General features: G+C 40.4%; 1 protein-coding gene across 2 annotated transcripts in view; it reads right to left on the bottom strand.

The window, feature by feature from the left end:
• EXOC3 (exocyst complex component 3) overlaps positions 1-12,418 on the bottom strand; it is a 29,048-nt gene extending 16,630 nt beyond the window's left edge. The window contains exons 1-4 of one of the 2 annotated variants that reach the window (XM_072411933.1): positions 12,351-12,418; positions 7,594-7,744; positions 2,521-2,740; positions 315-996 (exon numbers count right to left, since the gene is read on the bottom strand). In XM_072411933.1, coding sequence (XP_072268034.1) covers positions 315-996; positions 2,521-2,740; positions 7,594-7,737 — 1,046 coding nt within the window. In that variant the 5' untranslated portion in view covers positions 7,738-7,744; positions 12,351-12,418. Of the gene's footprint in view, positions 1-314; positions 997-2,520; positions 2,741-7,593; positions 7,745-12,350 lie in introns of those variants that run through there. The other variant, XM_072411936.1, reaches the window with a different exon arrangement.
• Between the last annotated feature and the right edge of the window lie 5,823 nt (positions 12,419-18,241).

The raw sequence follows: 18,241 nt of genomic DNA, 5'->3' as shown, positions 1-18,241 counted from the left end.
TATATAGTGATGGACCCTGCTGGGAAGTCACATAGAAATCAAGACTGGCTTCTCGCATAAACAGAATACAACCAAAAAGGTTTACAACCTCCTCAGTATTTGGTAAGACCTACAGCTAATAAAACGAAAGTGTATAGATGTAAAATAGGATTGCCATGTCCAGCAGATACAGCCATTTTGTCTTTATTTTTAATGGAGTAATACCTCCAAAATTGGCTAATAATTTGGTTGTAATTATTTTTTCAAAATTACAATTTGTAATTTTTTTTTTTACTCTTACTCTTAGTCTTATTTACTGAACTAGTTAGCCTTACCTGCAGTAGGTGTTCAAAACCCAAGTAAGGATGCTGACAATTTCATTGGCTTCAAGATCTTCCGAAGCCAACTCTTGGATTCGAGAAGCCAATGCAGAGTGGTACAGTTCCAAAACTTTACTGAATATGTTGTATGAAGGAGGAAAGCACTGCACCATCAAGTTTTTGACTATAATAAGATCATCCAACACATAACGACGAATGATTTCCAAATGACGCACCAACCACATTTTATCAGATTCTCTTGTCTCTGCCTGAGTGCCCTCAATTCTTGTTCTAATTGTCTTATCAAGAACGTCAAACATTTTTTGCTTCCACTTCTTGGGTCTTCCCGGTGGAATAAATCCAGTTTGTTTCCTTCTATCCATCATGCGTCTATCAATCTTTTCTTCTCTCTCTATAATGCGAACTACTGACACAAGCAGGGTAGGATCTTTGCGAACAGTGGTAATGGATCTCTGTATAACCATCCACAGCTGTTTGGCCAGCTCATCAGACAGATGTTGTACTTCTCCAAAATAATTTTGAATAAGATTCATGTCATGGGTGTTTTTGCTATCCATACGGTATTGTTCATACATGAGGTCATCCCTAGAACACTCCAGGTCCATTAATTTACGATGCGCTTCTAGAAGTGCACTTTGTTCAATAAGATCTTGAGTCTCTTTTACAATTTCTGGGACTATGAGCAAAAATAAAAAAGTTATATATAAAATATAAAAATAATTATATACATAGCTGAATTTGTTAAACTATAAAATAACAAAACACAAACAAAAATGTTAACATTTATTAGCAAACCAATGTATGCCAGTCCCTGGAACATCTAATTGTGTTACTGAAGTGTAAGTGGCATTATTACTCAAACAGCCTATGCATTTTTTCATAATATGTAGTGTAATTGTAATAGTGTAATATAATAAATAGTATTAGTGTAAACTGATTTTAGTAAGGATACAGACCATATGTCAATTTGGTTGTGTCAAAGTCAGAGCTGAGCACTATGGTGCTAAATTTATGTAACAAGCATGGATAATGTTTGTTTAAATAGTACCTTAGCAAAGGCCATCTGGAATGCAACAAATGAGCTCCAGCCATGTTATCACACAGCTCATCATCTAAGATGGCAGCCAGAGTTCTGAAGCCCTTTACAAGTTAATGAAAGGTGTCACCAAAGGCATAATGTGGCACATTCTGTTACCATTCCATATGTATGTGAAAGATAAATGTGACCACCAGACATGCCACCATACTTCACTAGACACAATTTACCAACAGAGATACCTCACAAATGTGGATGTCAGTAAATTTCATATAAAAATAATGTTAGCCCTATGTTCAGAACCAAATAAAAAAAAAACACCATGCAGACTTTTTTTTTAAATTATGTTTACCACAATATAAATAAATGGTATTAAAATGTTTAGCCAAAACTTTATGCATTGTGAATAGAGCGCTACATGAGTAAATCCATGCAATACATAAATTCATATAGCTGGGACAAGCAGAGGTTTAAAAAAAAAAACATACAAAAAAAAAAAACTAATTTTTACTTAATCACATACTTTGTTACATAATCATGATATCCAAAATTTCCTGTCCTACAGTTAGGTCCATAAATATTTGGACAGAGACAATTTTTTTCTTTCTAATTTTGGTTCTGTACATTACAACAAATAATTTTAAATGAAAACTCTGCTGCAGACTTTCAGCTTTAATTCAATAGGTTGAACAAAATAATTGCATAAAAATGTGAGGAACTAAAGCCTTTTTTCAACACTATCACTTCATTTCAGGGGCTCAAAAGTAATTGGACAATTGACTCAAGTGAAGCACTGAGGAGAAAAGCAGAGAAAGTGCTGAATGAGTCATAACAGTGTGAAGAGAGCCTCAAGACACCCGAAAAGGAAGTAGGGAGTTGCCTTTATGAAAAAGACATCTGGGAAAGTAGTAAAAACACTTGATATGAAACAAAGTGTTTTCTTTTCACTTTAATATTCTGTATAAAGTAATAAAAAATACCAAAAATAGGTCGATCAACTGTGTGGTTAATGAATAGGAGGTTTCGGACTGAAGCAGGTTATTGAGATTTGTATCAATATTTAGTATTATGTAGGGATTTGGTAATGGGAAATACCAAGAGGTAAATAACAACAACGAAAAGGCATGAATTACAAAAAAAGCAGCAAACCCTTTTATTTATTACCTGAGAAAATGTTTTTAAGATTTTCCACTGCTGCTGCCAGCTGACTATGCTGAACCACAGCATCTTTTACATCCTTTAAGCTTTCAATAGTATTAATGCTCTGCCTCCAGTCCTTGCTAACATTTCCCAAGGACTGCTGGATGTCTTTGACATCATTCAGGGCGTTGTGAAGTTGGTTTAAACCTGTTCTCACACCATCAAGTTGTGACTGAATAGCTGCCTGAAAGAAATTATTAGAGTTAAAAATGTAAAAAAAGAAATTATTTTTGGTAAAAATGTATGTTACATTATTTTGTGTCTGGAAAATATAACGAGCTAAAAGGTTTGCAGAATAACTACCAAGAGCATTGCAACCAATGGCCAGATGAGGAATGGTTAGAACTTTTGATAAACTTTTCACTTTCCTTTCCATATAAACATGGCAGATTAGAACTAAGGGGAAACCTCCCTTATGACAAAGCAGGAAGCAATAATATTCTGACAAACATTTAAAGCCTTATTTGAGCTACTATAATTGTTTTGGCTGCTTCTATGTCTGATGGATTTTCCTCACTTGCTTTAACACATTGCAAATAAACCAGATTAAACCAAATTAGGGAAAAATATCCTAAAAGGAGAAAAATATTATGATTTATATGCCAATGTTCAAGCAGCACACCTAATAACCATTATTTTATCATCTTATGATTTGCAAATACATTTAAAATAGACATTAAAACGAATACATTTACCTTGGTCAGCAAGACATTTGTCACTGCAATTTCAAAGGTTTGAAAAAAAAGTTAACATTTTCAATTTAGTTTAGAATTATTCTTTAGGTTACACCTTCACATGACCCGAACAGGATTGTTTAGGCTTTTAACTGAATCACAATGATGACATCATCGTAAGGTGGCGTTCAGGAACAAAAAAAGTTGTTTTACAGAACACTGCACAAAATGAAAAAGTGTACCTGGGCAAAACAGCAGCTACACAAAGTTAACATTAGGTGCTATATCATTCACAATAAACCTTGTCTTTCTGAAGGTTCTTCAGGTTAGCAAAGTCTAGGTCACCATTTCATATTTCAATTCACAATTCATATTTATTACAGAAAAGGCTGCTCATCAAATGCTACTCGCCAAATATACACAAAAAGGACAACAGGTCATCAGCAGGTTATATTTTTTTTCAATTCAATCTTGTCATTATTTAACAAAAAACAAAATTGGGGAAGCAATCTGTGAAAAATTAGGTGTACCTCAATAGCACCAAAATTTGAAGTAATTGATTTCTGTATGACTCACCTCACTATGGAGGAACTGGGCAATTGCAACACCTTGATTCCTTTCTTGTAGATGTTGTAGATTTGCTGGTGCTTGGGATCTTTGTCATGTTGCATGACCCAATTTTAAGCCATCCTCCATACTGATCGCAGGCTCCGGGGGGGGGGGGGGGGGGGGGGGGGGGACGGGGGGGTGTCTCAGACCTGCGATAAGAGAGCGGGCAGGTTCTGGTATCATGACGCTATTCTGGGGGTAGTGTCTTCACCTTCGGGTGACACAGGAGGGTGTAGTGGGGCAGGCACGCACCATGCCCCCTCTTATTTTTTTGCGACTACATCCCCTGGTTATGTGTCAGCCAAACAAGCCCAAATCATCACCTCTCCACCATCACGGTTGACAGTATGAGGCAATTGTGGAGATTTGGTGTTTGGTTCTTGCCAAAGATCTCCACCTTGGTGTTGCCAATCCAAAGGACATTGTTCCAAAATGCCTATGCTTTGATCAGATGCAGCTTTGCAAACCAAAGTTGTGCTGCTATGTTCTAGACCAGCATTTCTCAACCAGGGTTCTGTGGAACACTAGGGTTCTTCCCAAGGTTGATAGGGGTTTCTTGAGCAATTAGCAGTTTGTGCCTTTCATGTACACAGCAACATTATTGGCTATCTGTAGGGATACCATTTTATTCCAATGGTCAGCAATGTAAGAGGCATTCATCCTACTCACCACCACATTAATGTACGGTGACTTTTGGATATAGTAGTAATTATAGCAAGGGTTCCCATAAGACCTGAAAGTTCTTTTAAAGGGTTCCCCATGTCAAAAAGTTAGAAAAACTCTGTTCTAGATAGAGGAAGATTTTTTCTGGCAATCCTCCCAAACAAGCCATACTTTTTAAAGGTTTTTCTCATCTTTGTGTCAAGAACCTTAACATTTACAGAAAACGGACACCATGTCTTTTTTGGTTGATTTCTTGGTTTGGAACTTCTTCGGTTGTGGGGACCCACTGTGGCGCCATTCCTTTGACTGTTCCTTGGTTTCAGGATCATGGATGTGGAGCCAGGTTTCCTCCTCAGTCACTAACCAAGCCAAAAAGTCCTGTGCAGCTTCAAAATGGGCCAAAACGGCTTTGGATGCTTCAACTCGTTCCTTCCTGACATGTTCAAACATTTCGGCACCCACTTTGCTGAAAGCTTGCTCATGTCTAGGATAATGATGATAACAAACCCCAACACGCTTCCGTGAGATGTAAACTATCTGGGCTATCTTTTTTTTACAGAGTTTCGCCCGTCTTCAATAATCAGCTTATGGACCGCATCGCAGGTTACCAGGTCAGTTGAGGTTGGGGGCACACACTGCGGGGCTCATGTTTAACAGTGAAATGCCCAGTCTTGAAACGAGATATCCGGGTTTTGATACTGCTGTACGAAGGACACTTCTCCCCCAGTGTTTGTGACCTCTCAGTGTGAATGTCCTTTGCTGACTTTCCCTGGAGAAACAAAAACTTTATGATGGCCCGTAACTCCAACGACGTGAAACTTGCTTCTGCCTCTGCCATCACAGCTTCTCACTAAAAGAAAAACCGGTTTTAAGAATCGCAAAGACCTGATATTTGCACAGTTACATACTAAGCAAGATATTATGCTGTCATATGCCCCCACACTCATTGTTCAATTTCATCTTGAGCGGGGCAAAGCCAGGAACTGCTGGGACAGGACAGAGACTGTGATGATTCATATGGCTGACAGATTCCAGAGTGACTCCAGTCTGACATGTACGGTAATATATGGTAGTTCCTCTGTGCTATTTTTATGTTGCAGAAGATGCAATTTCTTAAAAAGGTTGCAGAGCACATGCCACAAATCTTCACCCCAGCACCCACAAGAGATGGACTTTACTAGAAGGTGTACCAGCCTGCAGCCTTTTGGGCACATCTATGCAGATTGCAACCACCCTGGTTAAAACCGAAGTGTGGCACTAGCTTATAACGAAAAAACACAACAACAGACCAAAGGAAGGCAATGAACAAGCACTGTAAATACAATCTGAGGTCAGTAACCAGGAAACAGGAATGCAGCACATAAATTGTTGTAGAACACCACAGATCTGTTTAAAGTACGCCATAAGTGACATAGCCCTGGCTTTAAAATAGAGCAGTACCTGGGTGAAGATCTTGGTGAACACCCTACACGTTTTAGCTTAAAGCAGTGTTTCTTGCTGGGGAGTTTCTTAAGCAGTGAAAAATTTGTGCCTCTCAGGTCAGATACTGCTGACACCAATAATCTTTTTGGCTATTTGTAAGGGTGACATTCCTCCCACTGGCTAGCAAAGTAAGACATTCTTCCTATGGACCATCAAGCTAATGTACTGTACAGGTAGTCCCTGGGTTACATACAAGATAGGGACTGTAGGTTTGTTCTTAAGTTTAATTTGTATGCAAGTCAGAACAGGAACATTATTTAACTAAATGCAATTAGAAAAGATGTTTGTCTCAACGTATTTTTAGGCAGCGTGGTGTCAGTTACTGTAAAAAAAAACCTCACTAAGAGCTAATCACAAAGCAAAAAAAAAAAATCTTTATGAAGCCTAGACATAAACTAACTTCTGGAGCAAGCTGTGCTTTGATATGCAAAAAGAAACAACTGCAAAGTTTGTCTTGGTCATTAAAGAGTTACAAGAGGCTGCAGAAATAGCTCCCCCTCTAAGATCACTTGCTGTGTTTAGCAAAAGATTTTTTCTGCAAGTCATGCAAACCGCCTACTCCAAGCCTCTGTCCTGCACAGAAGGAGCAGAGAAGCCCCATTTGTTTGTACAAAGGAGGCGTTCGTATGTCAGATGTCTTTAACCCGGGGACTACCTGAATATATAATAATAATGTGCTGTATATATAGTAATTATAGCAGGGGTTCCACAGAGTTAAAAAGGTTGAAGAACACTGGGCTAAAGGGTTACAAACTGCAAGCTTTCAAAATATGAAGCTTAGCTTATTGTTAGGGAAAGGAGAGGACAGGGAGATTTGAATCTCTGATGTCTACATAGGACAGAAATTCTCTTTCTAGGAGTGCCATGACAGATTTTCTTTCAGCAGAGTTTCTGAATTCACACATTTCTCCTGTTTGCAGCCCTATTCAGAATGCTAGGTTTGAATACAAAAACCCTGCAAAATGTTCCCAATCTGAAAATTTCTTTAAACAGTATTAAACTGTGTTTAATTTTAAACAAACATTTTAGTATTAATTTTTACATTGCCACCTACTTTAAAAGTAGCTAAAATGTATTAAAAAGTTACAGGGAGGCTAAGGCTTTTGTTTGCAATATAATTAACTTTTAAAAATATCATATTTTTTTTGGGTAATGAAATGATAATCTGTAAATCCAATGTAGAATTAGGGCTCCGAAAGACATGGCTTTAACTGGTAAACTCCCGTTAACTATTCAACAATATTTGTTGATTTGTAGTTTAATCTGTTTGTGGTTTAATTTGGTACCTTTTTTTTTTTTATATACAAAACGTTATATACAGAACATGTGAGGTGTTCAAATAGCAGAAATAAACAAATGTTAAGAAAAGCATACTCAAAACATAAAATAGTCAAACATTTTTTTAACTTCTATTATTGAATTTTCTTTAATTTGAACTATTATTTTTACTGCTCCACTTATTTAGTGGATTTATAGGAGGGATTCAATCCAATAAACATGTATTTACTTTTGACTGTGTAGGCCCAAAAATGTACTCAATATTCAAGATGTGGCCTTAGAAGTGATTTTCTAAGGATTAATAAAAAGTTGTACCCATAGGAAATCTTACTTTCAGCCTGGCCTCAACAGATGCTTTTTTCCGGGCCTCCCGTCTTCGATACTGCTCTACTTTATCCAGCTGATCTGGTCTCTGAAGCATTCCGGCTACACGTTGAACTGCAGTGGCCATTGCCTCCTTGTCTGGCTCCTCCATTCTTAGCCTACATTTAAATTGAGACAAAACTTTAAATATCAATCTGTAACTTTGCCCACTGGGAAATCTAGATTTTCTTTTTTCTTATATTATTGGTAATGTAAAATTTTTTAAATATAAAATGCAGTTTTCTCTGAAATACTCACCCACTCCCTGACATTCTGATCTACTATCCAGTGCTCTCCTAGGTTGAATACAGTTAGGTGTCATTGAACCCTCTGTGAGTGCAAGGCACCATCAATCTCCTTGCTGATCCCAAGGAGCAACACTGCAGCACCTGGCACTCACAATAAAAGGTGTTTACTTATCACATTTAGAATTAGGCTTCACTAACACTAACCCTGTAGATACTCAGTGTAAGAATTGATGTTTTTTTTTTTTAAAGGACTACAGAACACCTTATCTCCAAAACATATACCAAGCAGTTTTGTAGTTCATTGTGAAGTAATGGGGGCAGTACCTGAAATTCTATTTAAGTACATAAAAAATTTTCAGCTGGTCTGGTAGTTTCTTTGCAAATAAATTTGAAAATGATGTATTTAATATCAGAACAAATCCCTCTTAAGAAATAAGTAAATCCCTCTGAGTAAATGCAAGCTATGAGTGGAAAGGCAATCTTACATAAATTAATCATTCAAATTGATTGTATGTTTTTACAACTGTTTTCCACTACAGTGTCTGTAATTGTCAAGGGGCATTTTTATCTAAGGATGCGGGAGCACAGTGAAATCCATCACAAAATATTTCTTGCCCCCCTTCTCGAGCATAATATTCCAGTCATTATAGCCATTATATGTATATGTGATATTATCTCTTTTTCTGTAAGTGTTGACTGAATCGCTTTTGGACAAGGCCAAATAAAAATCACTTTGGAAAGTGTATTTCATTCTCTTGTAATGAATTTCAGGTTTAAATATTAAATCATAAGGTTTTAGATTAAGCAATTAGTTTTTGACCTATTACTAAGTGAAAGACAAAAACAACCAGAGAGGGTTACGGATTTAAAAATTGTCTAGTCTGTCAGCTCACTAGACTTCTAGCAAGATCAACAGGTCTTTTTTTTTGCGTAATTGGAGTTTAAAAAAAAATCTATTCCTGCCAGTGAAATAATTTTCTTTTGGGTAAGAAACATGTTTTATAAAGCTTTTTTAAAGGCCTTTTTCTGAAGCCCATGCAGCCTCTGGAGATCCTTCTGATCTTCACTGTCAGACTACAAAATGACCCTCTGAAGCATTCTGATTCCAGTGCAATTCACTGGTGGAATATTAAGTCATTCAAACCTGGACTGAAAATTGGGTGGCCTATTACGGGTGTCATGGACAATAAGTACATGTTAAGCCCAAGTGAACCAAAGTATTTTGTCTTTATTTTTAGGGTCATACTCTTTTTTATCTTTCAACTTGGGGAGTTCAATGAGCTGGTAGTTTAACTTAGGAAAGTCTGAGTGCCAGACAAACCACAGGAATTCTGCAAAAAATACATTGGTGAATATACAGGTGGTGTCTGTAGGTGGTAAAGCACTGTTGATGAATTTACCTAGATATTGTAATGCTTTTGTAGCCCATCTGAAGGGAAAACAAGGCTCTAGGGCTTGTTTAACATTTTTCAGTAGGCATACTGCCAGGGCTTCCGATTTATGTAGACTCATTTTGTAATTGGAGGCGACTGTATTCTTTAAACTCCTGTAGTAGGTTGGGGAGGGAAACAACAGGGTTTAAAATGTAAAAGAGGAGGTCATCCACATAGGCGGCTATTTTGTGTGTCATCATCCCTACTTTCAGGACCTAAATGTCCAGATTCTTTCTAACCTTCCTCAAGTTCTCAAGCGGAGGGGGGGGGGGGGGGGGGGGGGGGGGGGGGTAGGGGGCAATCCTGTCTTGTTCCATTATTGTTCACAAAGAGAGTGGATAGAACGCCATTAGCAAAGGGTTTGTTGTTCTAAGCCAGGCCATACAGTGAGATGGCTGTACCAGTGCTTAAGGAAAGTATAAGACTTAGGGAGTAAGATATGAGCTGATCAATGACACATGACAATTTATAACAGTGGGATTTCTCTCCACACATATAAAGCACTGACATTTTCCCCCGAGATGTTTCTTCCTAGATTTTACAGCACATCTCAGTACTTTACTCTCAGTCATTTTACAAGGATAGATAAATGTACCATTCCCTATATGTTTCCATGTTACCCTTATGGTAATACATTAAACCAGTGTCATCTTAAATCATAATACCTGTTCACGTTAAGTGTAACATCTCTTAAAATGTGTGCTGACAAGCAATTGAAGCTTTCTCATTGGCAAAAAATGCAAATGGATCAAGCCTTAAAGTCCCACTACAGTCTGATGTTAACTCCATCAATGCCACAGTCTCCCCCCCCCCCCCCCCCCCCAACACTGCATGGGGATCATTGAACGATCACGTGGCTAAAAGAGAAAGGACGTACACATACCTGCCTCATATCCCACTCCCACAGTCTATCTGCAACCTAATGGTTGCAGTTAATTTTGTTGGGTATAATGCAGAACCAGCAGACCTGCATTGTATGGAAGGATGCCTAGGTCCAACCTACATTTTAAAATGTCAGTCAGCGGTATCCTGGAAAGTAAAGAATAGGGGAAATTGTACTTATTTCCATACCGTGTAGCCTAATAAGCATTAGCGTGGAGTTCAGAGTAGCAGCATTTAGCATCTTAAAAATACTTGCAGCAATGCTACTGCAAGCAACTGCCTGAAAATAGAAGGGAAAAAATGAACCCATTCGTTACAATATTACCCATTTTTTTCATGCAGAACAATGCTAGTACTCAAAAACAAAAATGCTAGTGTGAACTTACCCTAACTCAATTATTACACGAAAGATTGTGGGGAACAACATTGGTAAACTTACCAGAAGTTGAAGAGTTAGGCTTGAATGAAACTTAACGTTAAGGCTAATTACATCCTATTCTGGCACCTCCATGGAAGCATGCATAATACAGAAGGCCAATCCCCTATCTAATAGTAAAAGTTATATCGATATAAAAGTGTTTGGGTTCACCACCAGACCAGTAAAATTATAGTAAGCATGGTAATCCATTGTCCATTTTCTTTGGCCTTTTTCCACTGTAATTACAGAAAAGGGATCAACTTTTTTGATGCTTTGGAGATGCACCGCTGTCTATTTCAATGCGTTCTTGCAATGCTATTTATATTGAACAAGAACAGAATAATGTTGAATGATGAAACATAGGTTATTGTGCCCAGATACATGTTGTCTGGTTTGAAAAAAAAGGTGCGCCAGGTAAATAGACTGGTGTGACTCCAGCCCAAAAAAAATTTACTTCTATCCCCAAATATGTCTGTGAGAATGAAATTTAATCTGATCATGAGTTAATAAATTCTGATTTGGCTAAAAACCATCTCACATGGATGCGAGAGCATTTACACATTATTATTATTATTATTATTATTATTATTAATAAACAGGATTTGTATAGTGCCAACTTATTACGCAGTGCTGTACATTAACCCCCCCGAGTGTGACTTGGGAGGACTTTACTTGCAAAAAGCAGTAATCCCGTGTCCAGTGTTCTCCCCAGCCCCTTTTAGCTGGGTGCACCACTGTTTTTGGGTGTTTACTAAAGAGTTGGCTCACAATGCAGGGGCCACCACCCGCCTACAATTTCTTGCCACCCAGCTTAAAAGAATTTCTGGCTTGAGCACTGGAGTCACACTCAGGGTTGCTAAAAAAAAAAAAAAAAAAAAAAAAAATAATAAATTGTTTCATTGGTGTCCCCCGGCATCCTGCTGGTCCCTGTAGGTCCTCAGGACACGTCTGCAGAGACGTTCTCTGGGGTTTCCCGGTAGGAGCGGCAGGAAATTTAAATAATTTTGTATTGGATTCAATACAAAATAGCTGTATTGAGTTCAATACAAAGAAATCAAATATATATATATATAATATATAAATACATGCTACTGTACAGTTATATCACAGGTTTCACTATTTATTTTTTTAACAGATATTTGTGTTTTTTTATTTTTTTTTTTCCATATTTAATGTATTAAATATTGGACAAATTTCATGAAAAAGAATTAAAGGCCTACATTGTAAAATAAATTTCTACGCAAAAAATGTAACGCTTTTTGTGTGAAAATATGAAGTGAATTAGAACGCCAGAGAGTTGAATAGAAATACACATCATTACAAGCCCCAAAAGGAAACATGCAGGGAAAGAGATTTGCTAACAGCACAGCTTACACACAGGTGTGTTTTTTCTTTTCAGTTTCAGCACTTTGGCAGTCCATTTATAACTAATGAATAGAAATAAAATACCAGAGTAACTGTAACACTGAATAAAACACCGCACCATATTATTCTGGCCCACATCAAGTAAAGGGAATACACGGTTTCCTCTGCACAGCACTATTTTATGTTCTGTATCAGCAGACAAGCCAATACCTCAGCTGGGCCCACAGATGAGCTAGAAAAACTACAAGTGTCAACACACGAAATCATGCATTTTTAAGCACGCAATCCCAGCATATGCCAATAACAACCTCTCCTACATGGATTGACTGTCTGCGATAAAAGAAAACAAACACATATACAAAAATATAATTCCACTTACTTCTTCGGCTGAAACCGGAAGGTTGTATGGTAACCCAGCAATATACTTCCTTAAAATTCGCTCCGCCCCAACCCTAAACGACGAATCACCAAGGACTTTTACATTTCACACACGCGAGTTATCTGTCAGTCGTTCTGTGATTCGTGGGGAACAGGAACCTCACCCAATACGATGTAAGCAGAGAAGTGCAGTACTGAGGGAGCTCGGTGTTATTTCATGTGACAGCTAAATGACGTGTGTATGTGACGTCCTAGATCACTGTTCTGGCGATGACTTACCCTGTTGTGTCCTACCTGCTTTTTTCTCTTTAAAAGATATATACACGTTTTTACCAGTTACATTTTTTTAATGAGCATAGCTTGAGGTATGTACTATGTTTTGATAAAAGTACACACAACTGGCTATCATGGCCACTCCTAAAGGCACAGGAGGACAAATTAAATTCTGAACAATCACTCTGTCACATTGCACTACCTGCACATAAGGACATCCTATAGGTACAGTAAGATATTCAGATGGCACAAGGATAGAAAATTGGGCCGTCAGGTTTTTTACCAGTTTCCCAATATCTTCTAATACAGCAGTCACCAACCTTTCCGACCTCACAGACCACTAAATTCATCATTTTAAGTCCCGTGGACCATTATTATGAATTTTTTTTTGAACAAATACATTTGTAAAATAATGATCTTGGTGCCTGATGAGGACTGTGGAGGCTTTGATTTATTGACCAGCTCCCTGTTAACCCCCCTAGCGTTCTAATTCTGTCATTTTTTGATGCAAAAAGTGATCCTATTTTTTTTGCATAGAAATTTTTGTTTATATTGTGGGCCTGTAATTCTTAGGATTAACTCCCGGGTATGATAATTATAATGAGTGATCAGAAGGGGAATACTGGTATGAATGGCACATGAGTGATCAGAAGGGAAATAATCTTTCAGAATCTTTTTTTCTAGATTTTCCTCCTTTAAAATTGGGTGCGTCTTATATTCCGGAGCGTCTTATACGGCGAAAAATACGGTAATCTGCTTTTAAATTTCCCGCCCCCACAATCCAACACTCCACCGCATCACCCGGAAGATGTCACACATGTTGCCGGGTGATGCGGTGGGGATGTCCCCGCCCTACTCATTCCCCTGCTCGCGTCTCCCGGAGGCTGATCTCTGGGTGATGCGAGCAGGAGAGTAAGCAGCGGGGACATCATCCCCTATGTCCCCGCTGCTCACCCTCCTGCTCGCATCACCCGGAGATCAGCCTCCGGGAGACGCGAGCAGGAGTAGATCCAGGGGGTGCTGCCAGCGGGAAATCTCCACTGGCATCACCCTCTGGATTTACTATTGGTGATCGCATCTGCAGTTAGATGCGATGCACCAAGCAGAAATCCTGCATGGTGCATTGCATCTAGCTGCAGATGCGTGCATCGGGGTGGTGGGGACCCGGGGGGTATTTAAAAGCAGATTACTCCGTAATCTGCTTTTAAATTTCCCACCCGGCCACGCCCCCCGATGGAGAAGCGCCCCGCCATCACAGCGGGATCCTGAGATCGCCGCTGGAGCGTGGGGATAAGGTAAGGGGGTCCCCCAATGGTACCCCGAGTGTGACTCGGGATTACCGCTTTTTGCAATTTTTCCCACCCCGAGTCACACTCAGGAATACCACTAGGGGGGTTAAAGCGTACCAAAACTGAGAATTTTCACTTTACATAAAAAGGTAGACAGCCCTTTTATGTAAGGTAAAAATTCGGGAGGGCGTGGCGATGGCGCTGTGAGCAGGCATCCTCACAGAGCTCCGTGCACACCGAGGCTTCAGCAGCTGATATCGCCGGGTACCCAGCTCGTTTCTGCCTCTCTCCGGGATGACCAAGCAGCGGAAGACTAAAGACTCAGGGAAAACCCCTAAGAGGTACAACCTACATAAAAATTTACCTTCAGACTCGGCTGACTCAGCAGGAGGGAGTGCTTTCAAGATGGCGCCAACACATGCCAGTGAAGCTGACCATGTGGAGTCTGATAGTCGGGTGAGTGAAGAAGTGACTTCTTCCCTGACAGGAACACCTGCAGATTCTTCCCCTGTGCACTCCTCTCTGCCTTCTGGTTCCCCAGTAGGGCTTTTAGATGCAGTGCCATCCCTTCAGCAACTGCCTAGAGAGTTACAAGTCCTACTGAAATTTATACCCACCAAAGCAGAGATGGAATCATGGGCTCATCGCATAGAACACTCTGTACATAAATAGAGCAGATATATCAGAAAGTACAGGCTGTAGATACTAAAATTACCTCTCTGGAGTCCTCATCCTCCCAAACTTCCTTCAGATTAGACACGCTTGAGCAAACACAATTACAAATGAGGTCTGTGCTTTCCAACCTAGCCCTTTGTTTGGATGACCAAGAAAACGGGACGCCGTAACAATTTAAGATTAAGGGGGATTCCTGAAGCTACAGCTGGACCGGATTTGAAGAGTACAGTGGCAGCCATGTTCAAAACTCTCCTAGACCGGCCCTCATCAGAGCGTATTGAACTGGACAGAGTGCATAGGGTTGGTGTGAGAAGAGATGGGCAATCCGACCGCCCCAGAAATGTCCTATGCAGGGTCCACTTTTTTAAAATTAAAGAGCAGATTGTACAGAAAGCGTGGCAGAAGGGACCGGTTGATTTTGATGGTGCAAGTATCTAGATATATCCGGATCTGTCCCCTTGCACGCTACAGATGAGGCACATACTGAAGCCACTTCTGGATTACATTACCACACATGGTGCCCGCTATAGATGGGGTCATCCACTACATCTCATAGTGTCTAAACCCTACTCTGCGTTCTCATTGCACAATCCATCTCAGCTGCAAGCTCCGTTTACTTTTCTGGGCGCAGATCCTATTGATGTCCCCAATTTGCTGGAAGTCCTAGAGGAGCTCCCAGGAAACTACTTGAGAACAAGATCAGCTACCTCCACCTGACGCAGACGGCGCTCTCCCTCACTTCATCGCCTCCAAGGAAGGAGCACCCCGAATTCGCATGAACTGTGATTTTGCTGTTGGTCACTTGGACTTTTGCTACCACCGCCGACTACCTCCTAAACTTATCGTTAGGCTGGTTTGGACCCACTCAGAAGCTCTACGTCTTTACATGACGCTATTGACTCTTGACACATGTTCACCCCCTATACCGGAGACGGACTTGAACCACAGTCGTGAACTTAAAGCGTACCAGGTATGGGAGATGGACCACCTTGGTTTAGTTGCTTTAAGATCCCAAGTTAATGATTCACCCATGTTCTGTTGTTACTATTATTATCCTTGTATTGGAGGCTTTAACTCCCCCGCCATGACTTTCTTTACTCACATTCATGGCTATAGCATGTCCTATAGTGGATGAGGATTGGTTGGGCTTCCTCCTATTATGATCCAGATTAGTCCATGGTGGAGGCTGAATACAGCTACCACAGTACCTCACCTGATTCCAAATCTAGAGGAGTGGGCATCCTATTGGACGGCTCTCTTCCTTGGTCCCTCTTTCTGTGTAAAGTGGATCCAGAAGGTCATTACCTCCTTGTCCAGGGTACAATAGAGAAGCAGATGTTCACATTTGTGAATATATATCTGCCCAATACCGGTCAATTGACCATCCTCAAGCATGTGCTGACCCTTCTATCTGAGGTGGCCAAAGGTACCGTCATAATTGGGGGAGATTTTAACCTAACTCTTAACCCGTCCTTGGATGTGTTCAAAGGCTGTTCGCATCTACCTTTCTCCTACCATAAACGGCTGAAAGCCCTGCTACATGGAAATCAATTAATAGATATTTGGCGCATTCAAAACCCTGGAGCTGGGGGTTATACATTCTATTCCGCAGTACACAGTACCTACTCAAGACTTGACTACTTCCTGGTGTCCCATGATGCTATCTCGCAGGTCATTGACTCTAGTATTGGTTCCATAACATTCTCTGATCATGCTCCCGTTACGATAGAGCTCTCTGGGAGGCTCTAGGACTGTAAACCCAGTTCATGGAGGCTTAATGAGACACTGCTTGAAGACCCTGGACTGTCTGCAAAGGTTGAGGAAGAAATTTCCTTTTTCTTTGCCAGTAATGCGGAGTCTACAGACAACCCGCTCTATGTATGGGAAGCCCACAAATGTTATATTAGAGGACTGTTCATACAACAGGGCTATAGACTTAATAGACTAAACAAGGAAAGATTGGAAACATTGCTGCAGGAGCTTCATCGCCTACAGACGATGCACAAGAGGCTCCCAACAGCGGACCTAGAATCCCAACTACATGCCACAACTGATCAGATGTAAACGGTACTATTATGAACACGCCAATCATTGTGGTAGGGCATTGGCAAGAGCGCTTAGGTCCAAGAGGGCGGCTATGTACATTCCCAAAATCAGAACTCCCTTGGGTACCTTAGCACATGCTACATCTTTCATGCATACGCCAAATCTTTCATGATTACTACAGTCAACTGTATAATTTGCGAGTAGACTTTGGAGGTATGTCTCCTCCTGAGCGTCAGATCGCAATACAAGAGTATCTCACTGCCTACGATTTGCCGACACTGTCACCAGAAATCATAGAGGCGCTATGATTTACCGATCACATTGCCTGGACTGCAGGCGGCGATACACTGAGCAGCTTCAGGGAAGGCTCCCAGCCCGGAGGGCCTGACATTAGCCTATTACAAGAAATTTTTTCATATACTGGGCCCCCGCCTGGTCATGGCCCTGAATGCGCTCTCCGATGGCCACAACCTCCCCCAGGACACATTAGCGGCCATATATCGGTCATACTCAAACCAGACAAGGACCCCCTCCTCTGCTCCAACTATAGACCAATATCCCTGCTCAACAGTGATTTGAAACTGTTCACTGGCATATTGGCACATAGACTGGCTCCGTTACTGAATGATATTGTCCACCCTGACCAGAGCGGTTTCCTCCCGCTGAGGGAAGCCAGGGACAACACGATACGTATCCTGAATGTCACTGACTAGGCACATGCCCATAAAATTCCTCTGATGCTCCTCTCCACTGATGCTTTTAAACAAAGAATCGCAGGTCTCTTAAGAGGAGGGGATTATTATTATTAATATTAAACAGGATTATATATTACGAAGCGCTGAACATTAAATAGGGGTTGCGAATGACAAACAAATACAGACAGTGTCACTGGAGGAGAGAACCCTGCCCCGAAGAGCTTACAATCTAGTAGGTGGAGGAAGTAGTGACGGTTCCAAAGGACAAAAGAAGATGGGTAGGCAAGTTTGAAAAAATTTTTTTTTGATTGCTCTTTTAAATAAGCAGAAAGTAGAAGCAAGGCGAATAGGATAGGGAAGATAGTTCCAGAGAATTGGGACAGCTCTTGAAAAGTCTAGCCGTGCATGTGATTAAGTTATGAGTGAGGAAGTCAGTTGAAGGTCATTGGAGGAGCGGTGAGAGCAGCTGGGGGAGTATGTTTTTACCAGGTCAGAAATGTAAGTGGAACAAGAACTGTGGAGTGATTTGAAGACAAAGCACAGGAGCTTGAATTTGATTCTAAGGTGAAATGGAAGCCAGTGTAGAGAACGTCAAAGAGATGCAGCAGAAAAGGAACGGTGGGAAGAATGGATGAGTCTGGCTGCAGCATTCATAATAGATTGTAAAGGAGAGAGTCGGGTTAATGGAATACCAGAGAGGAGGATGTTACAGTAGTCCAGACGAGAGATGACAAGAGCATGTACAAGAAGTTTTGTGACAGGTAGGGGTGGATTTTGGAGATGTTGTGTAGATGAAAGTGACAGAGCCTGGAAATGTTCTGAATATGGGAGGTAAATGAGAGGCCAGAGTCAAAGGTGATGCCAAAACAACGTGCCTGAGGGGAGGGACGAATAACAGTGTTTTTAATAGTTAG

Source organism: Pyxicephalus adspersus, chromosome 5 (genome assembly GCF_032062135.1).
Source record: "Pyxicephalus adspersus chromosome 5, UCB_Pads_2.0, whole genome shotgun sequence".
Taxonomy (NCBI): Eukaryota; Metazoa; Chordata; class Amphibia; order Anura; family Pyxicephalidae; genus Pyxicephalus; species Pyxicephalus adspersus.
This window is presented reverse-complemented; position numbering and strand designations above follow the sequence as displayed.